We start from the raw sequence: 17336 nt of genomic DNA, 5'->3' as shown, positions 1-17336 counted from the left end.
ACAAGCGTGCATCAGATTCCCTTACTGCACACTTTGTTGGGCATTATTGCTTATTTACAAAACGGTCCCTAACTGAACTAGTTTAGGAAAAATAATGTGAATGAGCCAATCCAGTTCGCATGGGCAGTTTTCAATACTTCTCTTAAGGTTATCCACCCTAGAGTGTAAAACCAAAAAACCTTGGCCTTGCCACTAGATGTCCCTGCAGTCACTAAAATGATTGAGCAGGAGGAAAATAAATGCACCACGCAGCAATTAAATAGAATGATGCAATACCATTCTGGCAAATTCAAATGATCTTACTTTCTCGATTCAATGAAACGTTATTTTAGTAATCCTGTTGCATTAATCCAAACTGCAATGATACCAATCCTTTGGAATGGGTTATATATGGGCAAACCACAGACAAAAGTGTAATTAAAATTGAACTCATGAGCAATCTGGGTACAGAAAAGGACAAACTTTTTCCTGTGTCATCTATCTGAAATGTTCTGTAAGTATCGCCCTGCACTTTCTCAGCCAGAGTCACCCATTCGGGAAAGAAGGGTTTAAGATCTGTCAGGTTGTTTTGGTCATCTGATTATAAGAGCAGTTTTCAAAAGCCATTTTACCCCAGCTATTTGAAACATTTCCCATTCTGTACATGCAGGGATCAACAACCTACATGCTTTACCCACGAGAAAAGCAGGAGGGTTCAAAGGTGAGGTTAGGTAGGGAGAGGTAACAGTGCACCTAGTTTTGCATTTTCAAGTTGATGCACGTTGCTCTGCAAGGAAAAAGGGTCCATAAAGATGCAGATGCAAAACTCTGCAAGGGATTTTTCCTCAGGTAATGTTCAAAGGAAAAGGATGCACATATTTCTGTGCAGTCTGCGGGGTTGGGGGGGGAGGAAGTACCTGCAGACTCTGCAACCACCCACATAGTTTTGAAAATTGCCCCCAACATCAATTCATTTGATGACTTAATTGCTCGATAGGGCATTACAACAGCACAGTTTTATTTTCCATACCCTCTCTGGAGACTTAGTTGAAATGGCAATTTGTAAAAGAGATATAAGTATCAAACAACTAGCAGCATCCACTTATCAAGGATCATGGAAACAGAGTTTGATTTAGATGGGCTTGACCCTGCATACAGAAATGGAATGCCACGCTCCTCAGGCTCTCAGATATTGAAGACTGGAATCTTATTTGGAAAAATGTGTAGAAGATCTCGATTTGCTGTGGGCGGTCTGAGGTAAAGGTTTGATTACTGGTTAATTTATTTCTGTTCATTGCAGTCATCAATGGCTAGGCCAACAAATGCTCATAGTGATGCATAAAGAGCTCAGATCCAACAATTTAAACCAATTATCAACCTGATATCAACTGGACGCCTTACGATGTAGATCATATGCTAAACATGAAATAGCACTAAATATCTTAGGGTGAATTTTAAAAGTCCAGCGCGCGCCAAAGCCAGTCGGGCCGATGTGCGCCGCATGGATTTTAAAAGGCGGCCATGTGCGTGCGTATCTCCTGGGGCAGGGCATGGGCGTTCCTGAATTTATTTATTTATTTTACATTTTTATATACCGACATTCGTTAGGAACATCACATCGGTTTCCATAGAACTAGCAATGCAGCATAACAGAGCTTTACAATGAACAAATTTGCAACAGGGTTATGAATAAAACCAGCACTTACATCCTTACATGCATAGGCACGAGCCAGGGACCCCCTACCAAATAACTTTACTTCTGCTATGAATGGCGTGTGAATCCTTAAACAAAAAAAAAAACTAGGGTAGTCAGCGGGGTTTTAAGGGTTGGGACTAACAAGGTAAAAGGGGGGCTAATTAACTAGGGGGGTTAGGAAGTCCTATCCTTTACTTGGATGAACTGGGAACGAACTGGGGAAACTGGTAATTGCGTGGGCGCACGTGCCTAAACTCCCCTCACGCGACAGAGGTGCTGTTTGCACGCACAGGCGCAGGTCAATATAAAATTGTACACATACAGCCTGTTTTAGACCAGGTGCGCATATGGGAAAAATAGTTAAACGTAACTAATACACAGAAATCACAGCCTGTGGGGAGTTTGAGGAAGACTATTCCATCACATAACCAATAATGTCCAACATAAAGATTTGTGAAATTTTGTGTCACAGTATACTTGTCACTGTCATAAGGACCATAAACAAAAGGAGAATTAAATCTACCTAGTATAGCACAAGGTATAAAGGGAGAGTCAAGCTCAGGTGTACAGGCAATGTTTGTGGAATTGAAAATATGAGTGCACTGAGTTTCTGTGGCTACATTCACAGTTTCTGATAGTGTTGACACACATGTGAGGCAGAGCGGACTAACAGTCATGGAAAGGGAAATAATTCTGCAATTGCATTTTAGTAGGAGCTCAGTGATGGGGGTTCTGGGTAAAATGGTTCCCTTATGAAATAAGCAGATGGTAGAAAAACGGCCGCGTTCCCTGGCTCGAGCCGGCAGCGCGCCGGTGTCAGTATTACCATCTTCCTCCGCATCCTGCGCCACTAGAAATATATTACAACACCAAACAGTGAATCTTTTGAAGTGCCCGCTCCCTATGACACTCCGCTCAGAGATTTCCCCTTTTTTTTCTTCCGTGAGTTCATTTCTTTTGTCCGGCGTCTGAAGCGGGAGAGCATGCAGACGCCATGGCACGCACGCACACATCCAGAGGCGGCGGACAAGTCCCTAGATTCAAACGTTCTGGTGGGAGGTGAATACTTGTGGAGTGTGACTTTTGATAGCTGCGACCCCGGTCTGGTTGATTTGGGGGAGGGGGAAAAAGAGTGCCCGCTGCTCACAACGCAAAGAGGATGATTTCCTGGGTGTCCCCGGCAGCTCAGTCTCCTTACTTTTCGAAAACCAGCCTCTAATATGTATTGGTACGAGCGGCAATTCGAGGGCGTGCACATGGAAAAGCTGACGTGTTCAGTTTGAGGAGAAAGGAGTAAAGACCATTCCGTGCGGGGAACATTTGGGGCTTAAGAGTCTGCTATGGTTGGAGACCCATCATTTTTGGTTTTTTGGTTTATTTTTCTTGGGAAATTTCTCAATGTTTATTATAGTGAACAAAAACGGGAGAAAAATCAGTGGGAAAAAAAATGATTCTTTTTTTTTTTTTCACTATAATACACGCTGAGAAGTTCCCCATGAAAAATAAAATAAAAACCGAGAAAGGTCAGGTTCCTATAATTTCCTACAATATTAATTTTGTATCTTTTTCTTTTTGTATCTTGATCATGTTATGTACGGTTCAACAAAGGGCTGGCAGCGGCTATATGCCATGTTCCTGTCTTTTTCTTCAAGATATAAAGAGTTAAAGAAAAAAACTGAACTCAGGGGAAGAGAACAGAGGAGAAAGGGATCCTTTTCATAAAGCCAGGAACGCTTCCTCAGAGGAGCAGAACTGGAAAGCCCCTTTTATACCCGAGGTGCAGTCAGCAGAAGTCACTTATAAAGTACTCACGCATATTCAGATTCCTCGTCTGAGTGTGAGTAATATCCAGGGCTGACCCCAAATGCCCCCAGGGGTCAGGGTCGATCGGCTCCCGGCACACCTTGGAGGTGGTGCGCTCAACCCCAGGGAAGGCAGGATGGCTGCCACTACAGCAGCGGCCCCTGCCTGCCAACAAGTAGCACCAAGGGCGTGCATGGACGCCCTCAGACCAGCCAGAGTTCCTAGACCGTCCCTGGCATGGTGCCAAGGGACCATGGGAGGGCAAACATGGAAGAGGGAAAAAGCAAAACTACTCTGTGTTTGTTTGCCTTTCTCAAGGCAATGTACATATCTCACAGCTTGTGCTAGCAATAAGGTTGCCTCCCAGACCAAAAGTAGCATTCACCTGATGAAAATTTGTAAGATGTATAATGTACTTTCCAAGGGCTCTCATCCTGCAGAATTCAGGCATATGCGAAAAGCAGGCACAGGAATAAATGTCCATGATTCAAAGCCAAACATCCCCTGTGTCAGGGCTAATATAGCTTCCTTTTTTTTTTTGCACTATGAGGTCAAAAATCTCCAGATATTCACTAATATAGTACTCCTGGGGGAATTCTGTGCACAAAAACTTAAAATTCTGCAAAATTCTGCAAACTTTATATTGGTCAAAATAACACAATTTACATGACAGTCTTTAATAATTACATTTTAAATTAATACAGAAAATAGTTATTACTTAAAGATGCAGAATTTTAAATATTTTGAGCAGAATTTTCCCTAGAAATTCACTGTAAGAGAATTCACTCTTCCACTCACTCTTCCACTCGCTCTCCCTACTCCCCTGGCCACTTTGCCCTCTCAGGTCCCAGTTCCTCCACCTGCCAGTAGCTCTCCCCTCCACCTCTAGGCTCAACCCCTTCCACTCTATTGCCAGTCCCAGAGTTTGACCCTGTTCTCAGTACTGCCCCTCACACAGGCTCCCTCTCTCACACATATGCTCCCTCTCTCTAGTACATGTACACACATCCTCATACAGGCTCCCTCACTCTCTCACACATCCCCTCATACAGGGCCCTCTCTTGTGCATCCACACCCACATAAGCTCCCTTTCTCACACATACATCCTCACACAGGCTACCTATGTCTCTCTGTCACGCACCCCTTCACACAGGCTCTGTCTCCCACATACACAGTCCCTTCACACAGGCTAGCACCCTCACATACACACGAGCTCCCAATCTCTCACACACATTCACACTCCTTCACAATCTCCTCATATAGGCTCCCTCTCTCTAAAACCCACACTCAAGCATCCCCCCACTCTCTCACCTCCCATGCTCTCTCACCCTCCCCTCCCCACACCCTCTCCCCTCATATAGGCTCCCTCTCTCTGAAACCCACAGTCAAGCATCCCCCCACCCTCCTCTCTTACCTCCCATGCTCGCTCACACCCTCCTGCTCTCTCTCACCCTCCCCTCCCCTCATATAGGCTCCCTCTCTCTGAAACCCACACTCAAGCATTCCCCCACTCCTGCTCTCTTACCTCCCATGCTCTCTCTCACCCTCCCCTCCCCTCATATAGGCTCCCTCTCTCTGAAACCCACACTCAAGCATCCTCCCACCCCCGCTCTCTTACATCCCATGCTCTCCCTCACACCCTCCTGCTCTCTCTCACCCTCCCCTCCCCTCATATAGGCTCCCTCTCTCTGAAACCCACACTCAAGCATCCCTCCCACCCCCTCTCTCTTACATCCCATGCTCTCCCTCACACCCTCCTGCTCTCTCTCACCCTCCCCTCCCCTCATATAGGCTCCCTCTCTCTGAAACCCACACTCAAGCATCCCTCCCACCCCCGCTCTCTTACATCCCATGCTCTTCCTCACACCCTCCTGCTCTCTCTCACCCTCCCCTCCCCTCTCTCACACCCCCTCTCCTCTCTCACACACACATTCTCTCTCACAGGGGCCTTTATCTTCGCCGTGAGCGGAGCACACTCTGTTCACGGCACACGGGGGCCTTCCATTTTCGCCGCAAATGGCATGCCAGGGCCTTCATCTTCGCTGCGAATGGCAATTCTGCGCAGAAAATGGCAATTCTGCGGGGGGGGGGGGGGAATTCTGCGCTCTCAGTAGCGCAGAATTCCCCCGGGACTAATATATGCATGTCAGAAATGTAGCTGGAAATTTCCTAAAATTTGTTAAAAACTCAATGTGTTTGATGGGCTTATAGGTGCTGATCATTAAGAAGACTCCAGAAAAAAAAAAATGCAGTTGTGGAAAATGATGAACATACCAGCAACATACTGAAGACCGGTAGGGAAGGAATGGGAGAAAAGAGAGAGGGAGAACTGGGAGTGAAGACAGATATAAATCCAAACTAACCATTAACATTTGCACTAACTCCATCATTGCTAATCACTGAACAATGTGGAGCCATTTGGAATGCGCCAAAGCAAGGATGATAAGGGCTAAGAGGTGCGGGAGTAGACTGAGTACTTTGACAGTTTTACAACTGAAACTTTAAAACATTCTTTAAATAAGGAAATAGCATTACAGAATTTTATTTTTAGCTCACACCTTTTCATTGATAGCTCAATGCATGTTACATTTGGGTACAGAAGGTATTTCCCTGTTGCCAGAGGGCTTACAAAATAAAAGGGAGATTTACAAAGCTGCAACATTTTACTGTGGGAGTGGTGAAATATCGCAGGGTGTTCCCGTGATATTTGTCCCCTCCCTAACAAAATATCCCCGGGAAACGGGGGAAAAAAAACATACGATGGCATCCCCTAACGCCCGGGGCCGCCAAACGATGAAAAACACACAATGGAAGACCCCATCGCCAGCGGCTGCCATCAGTTTAAAGGGCCATGTGAGCCAAAAATGACCTCCCCCCCCCACCAAAAGTGACAAAATCCCCTCCTGGCTCTTGGGAGACTCCTGCCCACCGGGCCCCGTATAAAAAATAGTGAAAAAGTATTTTAAACTTGCGCGGCGCCCCTCTCCTAACCAAATCCCTCCCCTTTGAAAGAAAAAAAGCCCCTCCCCTGTCCTTCAACCCCCCTGCCCACCTGAGACCTCCCCCACCCCCAATAAAGAACACCTGGTCCCTGGGGTCATACCTTAACTTGAAATCCTTGGAGGTCTAGTGGGGGGGAGGCAGATTATCCCCTAAGCTCCAAAATAGCACCGACCAGCCTTTGTCCTTATCATGGGCAGATTGCATGCAAGGCAGCTCACTGGAACAGGGGTGGGTCTAATATCACGCAATAAACAGCATTTATTGTGCATTAAATGCTGTTTTACACATGTTATTGCCATATTGTAGCTTAGGAAATCTGCACCTGAGGCAACAGAAACCTTGCCCAAGATCACAGGTAGCAGGAGCAAGATTTTAACCCTGGCTTTCCTAGTCCTCAGCCTGCTGCTCTAACCACTAGACTACCCCTCCACGCCAACTAGTTGACACCTATTGAAAATTCAACAGAGGATACATCAGGATGGAAGTGCTGAACGCCCTCTCTCCCCAAGCCATCTCCAGCACTCTCTTCCATCCCTCCCTATGTGGGCCCCAGCTTGACTCAGCTCACTCCGATCCTCCTCCCCAGTATTCTCTCCCACCTCCCCATCACAATCCCCCCCCCCCCCCGACTCCCATCACCTCTATCCCAGCCCCAACTCCCATCACAGCCCCAGCCCAAACCCCAGCAATCTCAGCCCGACCCAAATCAATCCAAGCAGTCTTGCTCTTTTCCTCCTTCTATCGGTTTGTCTGCTTCCAATCCCCTGGCCCTATTTTCCAGGCTACTTATAACGCTGGCTCCGCCTGGTCCTACAGCTCTCTGTTTCTCGGCAGCCTTGCCAACAGCCCGCGTGTCTGCTGGAGCTTGCAGCAGAATGAACTCTCTGAGCTATCCGTAAGCTCAGGCGTAGGTCAGCACATATGTGCATGAGTTCTGAACTTCACATGTATGATCCTCAGTGGCCAGCAGGGTGAGCATGCACATTGGTGCAACACCCCAGCAACCACTGACAGACAGACCCCACTTCTGGAGGCTATGCATATTAAATATATAGAATAGGGGTAGGCAACTCTGGTTCTTAAGTGCCCCAAGCTGACCAGATTTTCAAAATATCTGCGATGAATATGCATGAGACGTATTTGCATGCAAATACATCTTATGCATATTCAGTGTGAAATCTTGAAAACCTGACTGGCCTACCCCTTATATAGAAGATATATAGATAGACCAAAGGTGGGCAAGTCCAGTCCTCAGGAGCCACAAATAGGTCTGGTTTTCAGGATCTCCACAAGTCATGAGAGATAGTGCATGCAAATCTACCTTATGCATATTCATTGCAGATATCCTAAATATCCGGCCTATTTGTGGCTCTTGTTGACTGGGTTGGCCACCCCTGAGACCGATGTTTGTTTGTTTTTTCTGTCTGAGTGTTTAACAAGTTCTCTTCTAGTTACCTTTTCAAGAATAAAATCAGAATCAACCAATTGCAAAACTAAAAACTAAAGGATTAAAAATGTATCTGTGATTTTCTTTATCTGTCTTATAGCCAGAGAATGGGGAAAAATAGGGGATCTACATACATGAGTCTAATCTCTTGCATGTGCACTTCTTGGCTCTGTCCACAGGCTAAAACTGCAATAGTCAGAACTAACTCAAAGTATTATTTAAGAAATACAATCCGAGTATTCTTTCTATAGTGAGGTACAATTGTTGTGGAAAAAGGGTTCCCTAAAGCTTTTGGCAGTCTGTAAAACTTGTTTCCCCTGTCAGAGATTTAAAATGACAAGCAAGTTAAAAAATAATAATGATAAAATGGTTGTAAAAATGAAAAATATATACCCGTATATATCCCCCCTCCCCCCAACGGGTGCATTGCATTCGCAAAGGGGGACATCCCAGCCAAGCGCAGTTTGCATTATTCATGACCCACACGCGAGGATTTCCAAATCCTCAACAAATTAAAAAAAAAATTGTTGGGAAAAGCAGCATCTCGCTAAATGCAAGACTTTGGAGGAGAAGTTCCCAGGGAGAACCCAGGGTCTGGCGATGGAAAGGCGAAGCAGTACTTTCCGCGCTGTGAAAACTTCCCTGGACAGAGATCAGACACGTGAGCTGCACAGCACAAAGGGAATTTCTCCAGCCCCAGCCTGTTTTTATTTATTTATATTTATATATATATATAATTTTTTTTTTGTACTCTTCAGTTTGGTAGAGTCACTGACCTGCCTTGGAAATTCCCCGCTGTGTAAACAGAAGTCTGAACAGGGAAGAAGCGGCCCCGGCTCCTCCCCCAAGAAAGTCCCGACTTTCCCCGCTGAGCTATAGAAAGAGGCTGCGGAAGCGGCAGGCGAGCCATTCGCAGACGGCAGGGGCAGGGAGAGGATCGGATCTTTAATTCACTCGAAGCCACAGGATCTATCGCCGCTCCGCGCTTTTGGAATTTTTTTGGGGCGGGCGGGAGCGGTGTGATTTATTGCATACAGTCTAAAAAGAATTAAAAAAAAAAAAAAAAAAAGGAAACCTTTGGTTGATCGCCACTATGTTTGTCTCCGGCGCTTTTCGCTCCGCTCGGGGGTCGGATTACGCGAGAGAGATCGGGATGGACTTCGCCCGCGATCCCAAGAAGGAGCGACACCTGCACGGCCCGGAGGACCGCCAGGACAGCGGCCTGGACTCCATGAAGGACGACGAGTACGATAAGATGGTGGAGGAGCTGAAGGAGATCCGGCTCCAGCCCAGCGGCTGTCCGGCGCCGCAGGCCCCCGAGCCCTGGAAGGAGCAAGTGACCGAGGACCGAGACACGTAAGTGGCCCGGCGGCAAGCGGGCAGCAGTGGCAGTGCAGGCGAGAGGGTGTGCAGCGTCTCCAACGCTGCCTTTTAAATACACTAGCAATGCATTTCAGTGAAATAATAATAATGCAGCGGAGATCTGTGCAAGGTCTTCTGAGCCTGGGGAGATTTCTGTGTCTGGAGGGTTTTTTTAATTATTATTTTACTGATTTTGTTGCGATTTGGTGAGGATGCATTAATGACATAGGAAGGTTTTTGTGTGCTGGGGCAGACGGAAAAGCTTGCATGGGGTGGGGGGCTTGCTTCATGAGCAGTGTTTAGGAGGGCAGGAAGGGCAACTAGGATCCTGGTCCCCTCCACATGCACTCATACTGTTCCGCATTTTCAGGGAGTTTTTCCATCTATTTGAAGGTCGAACAAAAATAATCAATCCAAACTGATGCCCTCTGAAACCTTGGCTTCTAGGTTAAGGGTAATTTTGCAGGATGGAAAAAAAGGGGATTTTTTTTTTTTTTGTTCTTGCTGAGAGAGAACTGGAGAAGTTTACCAGCCCTAGCGATGGAGGGCGGGGAAATTCAGGCTGGGCGGGGCTGGCAGTCACCGGGCTTGGAAAGTCCCTGGCCGCTGGCCAGGAACACAGTGCACGGGGCCATGATTAATGAGAACAGGCGACCAATGAAGAAAAACTCCCCAGCTTTCGAAATCGCGGATTTTACTGCTAAGATTGCAGGTCTGGCTCATTCTGTGTCATGATGGCGGTGCTATCACTTGATGACTAATGGCATTTTTGCATGTAATTCTTTTCAGGATTCTTCACTTGGCTATTATCCATGAAGAAGATGCACTGGCATTGGAAGCAATAAAGCAAGCAGCTGGGGACTCGGCTTTCCTTAACTTCCAGAATAATCTGAAACAGGTAGTTATACTGCAGTATTTACACAAATGGGACAGATTGCTTTTTTTTTGTCTACCAAATGTCAAGATTATTTTAGTGGGATTTCACTTAAAAAGAAAATTGCTTCATCACAGGAATTGGGGGGGGGGGGTGTCGGAAAAAATCCTTAATGAATAGGGCATGTCAGCATTTTTAGAGTGTCCAAATATGGCATATTACATTTTTTTTAAACAAAATATGTATGTTAACACCACATTTGTTTCAATTCCTGTTTGTTAGTGCATTGTTTCCAGTACATTGTATTTATAATTTATTTTTTTTTATTTTGTTGCAGACACCTCTCCATCTGGCAGCGATCACAGAGAAGCCTGAAATTGCTCAAGCCCTTCTGCAGGCAGGCTGTGATCCCGAGGTGCGGGATTTTCGAGGGAACACTGCCCTTCACATTGCCTGTGAGCAAGGCTCCCTCCGAGGGGTTGGTGTGCTCACCCAGTACAGCAGGAACCACCATGTCCAGGCACTCCTCAAGTGTGTCAACTACAACGGTGAGCAGCTGGCATCCTCTCTACACGCTTACCTTCCCTTTACTCCTCGTGTCTGTCGGTGGTGCTGGGGATTTGGAAAATGCTCTCAAGAGCTGTACCATTCTGGGATTTGCCTTCTCTTATTACAAGATCTCAACTTCAATAATTCTGAAGTTAAAATGAGATGGCTATCTGTTTATAATGTGCTTCCATATCCCACTAGAATTTGGCACCTGGTTTATAGACCTCACTCAAAGGGTCCATTGATTCTTATGTTTATGATTTGAATCTTGGTAGTTGAGTGGACATTTATCCCATTACAAATTTTAAGCATTTGGATCAAGGATTGAAAGAGCAGAATAGAAATGCCAGTAGCTGAATGGATCCATGTCCGGTTGTGGAGTTTATGCCTGTCTGTTTTCTGGCTTTCTCCACAATCTCTTCTGATCATTGACTCTTTGGTGCCAAGGCCTTGAAAAGCATTGAGGGGAAATCTGGGAAGCCAGGGCTGGCATAATCTCCTCCTGCATATCTTGATAGACAGGAGCTTTGACAAATGAAAGCTAAGGCTGTTGTCATTACAGGGGAAGTAATGAGGATTTTTTTCTGTCTTTTTTTTCTTTTGTAGGACATACGTGTCTCCATTTGGCTTCTATTCACGGGTTTCTCGCCATTGTGGAAAATTTGATTTCCTTGGGGGCAGACATTAATGCTCAGGTATGTATTTGAAATCAGAAAAGCTTTCTGGGTGTAGTTGGATTGTTAAGTACCTACATGCATTTAATTCTAAGTAATAAGATTAAGGCCACAGAAATGGAAGTGATGGCCTCAGGGTTCATTGTCTCTGCCATTAATGCTAGTTTGATGCTAAACATTTTTTTTTTTATTTTTCTGTCTTAACAGGAGCCCTGCAATGGCAGAACTGCCCTTCATTTAGCTGTAGACCTGCAGAATGAGGATCTGGTGTCACTCCTGGTGAAGAGAGGGGCCGATGTGAACAGAGTAACCTACCAGGGCTATTCCCCTTACCAGCTAACCTGGGGAAGAGAGAATGCTGGCATCCAGAAGCAGCTAGAGCAGTTAACTTTGAACAGCCTTCAGATGCTGCCAGACAGTGAGGAAGAGGACAGCTGTGAATCAGAATATTCAGACGATGAAGTAAGTCCTCTTCACTCCTCCAGCCTTGATTCTTTGCAGCTTTTATTGGAGCAACACAATTTATGTAAAGACGATGATGGGTGTACAGGAGCTTTCAGGAATATCTAAGTCCTTTTAGTTATGGGACCTGGGATCTCAAAAGCTCCTGTATGTTGTCATCATCTTTGACTGAAGCTTACATTGGGTCCAAATAAAGGTATCGCAGACTATTTAAAAAAAAAAAAAAAAAAGCCCAGTTTTCTCCAGGACCAATGCTAAACTCATTTTTCTTTGGTTACAATTTTAGTCCTTTTTTTTTTTTTTTTTTTTTAATAATTCTAAATATAAATGTCCCTTATCTATTCAAGTTGGAGCTTTTCACAATTTGTACCTGTGGAAGAAAAGTTTTTACTAAATCTTGCCATAGGCTCCACTTATCAAACTTGTTCCTTCGTATCTGAGCCCAGTTTGTTAGATTGTGGCTGCTGTGTTTTGAAACTCCGAATCAAGATCTTGGTACCAATAGAACCTTTTGTTTTTCCCTCTCTCTTTAGCCGATGTACGATGACTGTATTTTTGGAGGCCAACCGCTGATGCGTTAAGAGATTCCGCTGCTCGGTGAGAACATCTCCTGGACACAACCAAAGAGCAGGACACTTTGTTTTTTATGCAGGAAGAAACCCCGAAACGCTATCCTGCAGAACACGACCATGAAATAACACTGGACGTCAGAGTGGAAGCCCCGGCGCCGGCCATGTTCGAGAGTTTATACCGAAGGAAAGAAGAGTATGAGAGCATGAATTCATTTTCTACACAGGAATCTCAGGAGAAGGTCTTGGGCCGGTAGTGAAATCCTGGTGAACGCTTGTGCCGCACTCGTGGCCTAAGATTCTGGAGCTGCTGGTATGGGAGCCTCCCAAAGAGCAACCTCGTGCTGCTAAGAGACACTAAGCTTAGTAGATGGGAACCAGCCATATGGCACAGTTTGTTGGAGGGCCGTGACCAGAGACTGACTGCCAGCATTTTTGTGGTTGTCTACTGGGCATTGGGCCACTTGATTTCCCATGCCCAGGAGGAACGTAATAGCAACTACATCTTATCACCTTGTGTTTAATGTGTGCTGCAGTCTATTGTATATAATGTATATTACACTGTACATTTTGTAAATAACCATTTTTATACTGTGTATATTTATTAAAAAAATGATTTAGATTTCTTGGGGACTTTGATTTTTTTTTTTTGTCTCCTCTACACTTTTCATTTATAGATAATATTTAAAGAGCTAAGAAGATACTCACTCATTTGTAGTTTTGTAATGTCAGTATTTTTTTTTATTCTTTAATGCAAGCTTTTTTCCTTCTGGTTTTTTTTTTTGTTTTAATCTTTTGTCTGTTAATTTTCTCTCTGTATACCTTCTGTTTCTACAACTGACTGTATGTGCGAGAAGTGTGCACTAGTGCATCTTGTCCGTGGTCTGCAATGGGCAAGCCAGGAGCATTATTCCAAGAAATTGGTCCTCGAGAACACTGCACATGACTGTAGCAACCTAAATTAGGCTCCTGGGGTTTATATTTTAGACACAGAGGATAATTTTAGAACACCGCAGGTAGTGGTAAAGTCTGCGCATAACTGTTATGTGCAGAGTTTACTGCTCATTTTCAAAGTACATTTAAAAATCACTTTGAAACTGCTGAAGGAAAGTACCCTAGCATGCCCACAGGTTGCATGCAGGAAGTTACACTTGTGGCTAGCAGTGTGCTTCTTCGGTATGTAAAGTTAATTGCAGACTTTTTTTGAAAATCTGAATGTCTGTCTGGGCAGAAATCCTATACCCATATGTGTAATCTGGCTACACGTATGCTTCTACATGCATACTCTTCCCCCCCCCCCCCCCCCCCCCCCCGGTGTTCTGCATGCATAAAACAGTTTTATTCATGTAATTGGCTTTGAAAATTACCTCCAAAAAAAGCCTTTGAAATACTTGTCATATGCATCGCTAATCCCTGAATATATTTCAGTTTGGGTGAGCTTGAGCTTTCCATTGCCTCTGAGCTGACAGGGACTGACTGCTGTACATTGAGTCAGTCAATAAGCAGGACAGCTCTAGGTTGCATGCAGCTGCTGTAGCAATACACCTCCTGCTTCAGATTGCATAATTTGGATTTTCACACAATTCTACTGATGCCCCTCAGTGCTAGACTTCCTCTTCTGTGGTTTAGAATCCAAGCCACTTCTGGTTTATGCCCTGCAACATGCCCTTCGCATGCTCTCCTGCTGCTCTTGCATTTCCCCTAGTGAGCTGGAGCCCTGACTCGCAGTGACCTGCCTCACCTAGCCCAGCAGATTGTACAGGTTTTGGGATTCTCAGTATTTTGACTTTGCTCCCTTAAATTTCTTTGGTGCATATGTATTTCCTTTTTCTGGTTGTAATTAAATTGATCTGCCTGCTTGGTCATATGCATTTTGGATCAGGCCTCAAACCTGTTTTTGAATTTTAATGGATTATTTTTGAAGGAGGAAGAGGTTAGTCTACTCCTCCAGCTACCAGGAGCCTAGGTAGAGCATATCTTGCCCTTATAATACAATAACTAGAGCAGGGTTTTCCAAACCTGTCCTGGGGATCCCGTAACCAGTTGGGTTTTCAGGATATCCACAATAAATATGCATGAGATCAATTTGCATGCCATGTAGACAGTATGTGCAAATTGATCTCATTCATATACAGTGTGGATAGCCTGCAAACCTAACTGGCTGTGGAGTCCTCAGGACAGATTTGGGAAGCCCTGAGCTACAGCAATTCTTAAATGAGCACTTAACAAAATTTCATGAAAAGTTTCTTCAGTTTGGCTGTGCCCTCTAGTTTTGTAGACAGCCTGAGCCCAACCACCACGTTTCAGCTGCGATCGGTGCTGGATCTGAGACAGATAGCACAGATTGATGTAAGAAATTAATACAGCAGGACTTTATATATAGCAGGAATAATGCCTGCTCTTTTAACATCCTGAAGTGTTTATAATTCATATATTGGACCTTTTAACCTGCTGCTTCTAGAGATGCTCCTTGAGCAAGTCACTTCAGTCTCCATTGCCTTAAGTGTGACTTGGATTATAAATCCTCTTGGGCAGGGAACTGCCTACAGTGCCTGGATTGTAGCTTGCCATGCGCTTGGATTTGGGAAAAGACAAGTACTTAAATCTAAAATCCAAATTTGTTGCTCTTGAGTATTGACTTCTACCTTTGTATTGGAATTATGGCTTACGGTAGATCAAAGGCCAACGTACATCTAGTTAAATTGCAAATTGATTGGATTCTTCCAAGAAATCATGCTAAGAACATGGCACACAGGTAAAGATGTTGTGCAATCGATCCCTTTAACCTAGAATAAAATCTCCTTCTGGAAGTTATCGGTGATAATGGCTTTTAACCAGGATCACACCATCAGAGGAGTGTCAGTTGCTACAATCCAAGGGCAAAGGTAAATTAGAATCCAAAGGTCTATCTATATGGAAGGGACAGTGAAGGGATATTTTGCCCACCTGTCTCAAAAGAAAAAAATCTGCTAAGTTCAACTGGTCTCTATGAGCATATACTGCTCTTCCTTATGTGGCACCCTAAATCATACAGCAACGTCTGTCCAGGTTATCTTAAATCCAAGACCTGAAGAGCATACAATTTTAAAATGAAGTGAAGGCAACAGGAAGGCAACAGGATCTATGGTGACTTTTTCTAAGGTCACAGCAAGGGTAAGTGGCAGAAGCAGGGCTTGATTTCAGCTTTCCTGTTTCTCAGCCTATTATTCTCTTCAATTGCTCCCCCTCTCTCTCTCTCTCTCCCTTCCTCTACATCCTTAGTTGGAAACAAAACCTTTTTTTTTTTTTATGACTGGGTGTGTGCAGCTGTTAACAGAAGCCTCATTGCTTCCCTATCTGTTGAGCCAAAATCTGAAATAAAGGCACTGCAGGACCTGGATGAGATCAGAAGGTGGTGGTAAATGGAGCTCATACTAAGGAAAAGGGGGGTTATCCCTGGAGTGCTTCAGGGATCAGTCCTGGAGCTGCATCTAGTAGTCAATATTTCTTTACGTGATAGTGCAGAAGAGTTGTGGAAAAGGGTATTTTTGCAGATGATAACAAAAATCTGCAATTAGGTGAACACTTTATATGTAGAAAAATACCAAGGCAGGCAGTGAAAATCATGACTATGCATGGATTTGGAACATTTTTCAATTCTGACCCTTTTGAAAATGATCTCAGCTTTATTGGATTGAGGTAATTTTCAATAGGGAAGATACCAGAACCATCCTGTATCTCCCCCCGAGTATGGACCAGAGTGCTGATTTTTTTGTAGCTGTTATACCACAGAGGACAAATTGAATTGCTACTAATGCGCTTTCAGCCCTAGTTGAAAAGTGCTAAAAATGTTGAAAGAGTGGCCAAGAGTTCAGCAGCAAACAATGCAAGAAAAAATTGTCAAGTTATGCACTCAGAGTGTAGAAATCTAAGACCACAGTACTTACTGGTGTGCATCAAACAGGAGAGAGAGATCTTGGGGTGATCATGTATGATGCTCTCAAGATAGCAAAATAACAAGCAACATGACAGTGTCAGATGCAAAAGGAATTCTAGGGTGCATGCAGAGAAAAAGAAGTGACAATGCCTCTGCACAAGACATAGCTGAGATTCCATCTGGAGTATTATGTCCATTATAGACACTACAGCAGGGGTATTCAACCTTTCACACACCAAGAGCCACAAAACCAGAATACACACCCAGCAGTATCTCTCAAACACCCCTTACCCACTCCCCCCCCCCCCCAGCAGTCTCTCTTTCAAATGCACTCCTTCACCAGCAATATGTCTCAAATATTTCCCAGCAGTCTCTCTCTGCCCTCAGTTTCTCTATCATCATCATCAGCAACAGATCTCCTCCTCCTCCTCTGGAATGATCACACCTTTGCCTCTCCCACTGGCACACATGAGTTGCTGACTCTACCTCCTCCATTGGCTCACAAGAGCTAAGGATATCACCTCCTACTCCCTACACTGGTTTGGGCCGATAATGCCGCCTCCATCTCCCTTGTGCCTCGGCCGGTGGCCCAAATGATCACCTCTTCCCTTCAGTCCGAACAAGCCCATGACCCTGCCTTCTTTACTGCTGCCGGCATTGAAAGAGCCACATTGTAACCTTCAGGGAACCACATGCAGGTCGCAAGGTGCCAGTTGGCCACTCCTGCAGTAGATAATGTTCGGAGAAGGTTTGCATTGAAATCGCTAGTGAAATGAGACTTAAGGACCTAAATATGTATAATCTAGAGGCAAGAAGGGAGAAGAGGAGATGACAGAGACATCCAGGTGCAAAGAGTGCCCAAGAAGCAAACATTGTTCAATGTAAAAGAAGCTCTAGAACAGGAAGTCTTGATACGAGACCCAAAAGGGGTAACTCAGGCACAGCATAAGAAAATATTTATACATGGAAAGGATGATTGAACAGTGGAGGTAGGAAAGACTA

The 17336-nt window shown here is 44.7% G+C and overlaps 1 protein-coding gene across 1 annotated transcript; it reads left to right on the top strand.

The window, feature by feature from the left end:
* The first annotated feature begins 8816 nt into the window (after nucleotides 1-8816).
* On the top strand, nucleotides 8817-13044 carry NFKBIA (NFKB inhibitor alpha). Its single transcript, XM_029598963.1, has 6 exons — nucleotides 8817-9284; nucleotides 10080-10188; nucleotides 10502-10712; nucleotides 11320-11408; nucleotides 11595-11849; nucleotides 12383-13044. Exons 1-6 carry the CDS (start codon nucleotides 9022-9024, stop codon nucleotides 12428-12430), a joined length of 975 nt encoding a protein of 324 aa, XP_029454823.1. The 5' UTR covers nucleotides 8817-9021; the 3' UTR covers nucleotides 12431-13044.
* Nucleotides 13045-17336: the final 4292 nt, after the last annotated feature.

Source organism: Rhinatrema bivittatum, chromosome 4 (genome assembly GCF_901001135.1).
Source record: "Rhinatrema bivittatum chromosome 4, aRhiBiv1.1, whole genome shotgun sequence".
In the NCBI taxonomy this organism is placed as follows: Eukaryota; Metazoa; Chordata; class Amphibia; order Gymnophiona; family Rhinatrematidae; genus Rhinatrema; species Rhinatrema bivittatum.
This window is presented reverse-complemented; position numbering and strand designations above follow the sequence as displayed.

Excerpts from the sequence above, each read along its gene's own strand:
- NFKBIA (XM_029598963.1), top strand. The coding sequence starts at position 9,022 with ATGTTTGTCTCCGGCGCTTTTCGCTCCGCTCGGGGGTCGGATTACGCG. Across the intron at positions 9,285-10,079 it reads GTGACCGAGGACCGAGACAC|GATTCTTCACTTGGCTATTA; the intron begins GTAAGTGGCCCG and ends AATTCTTTTCAG. Across the intron at positions 11,409-11,594 it reads GGGCAGACATTAATGCTCAG|GAGCCCTGCAATGGCAGAAC; the intron begins GTATGTATTTGA and ends CTGTCTTAACAG.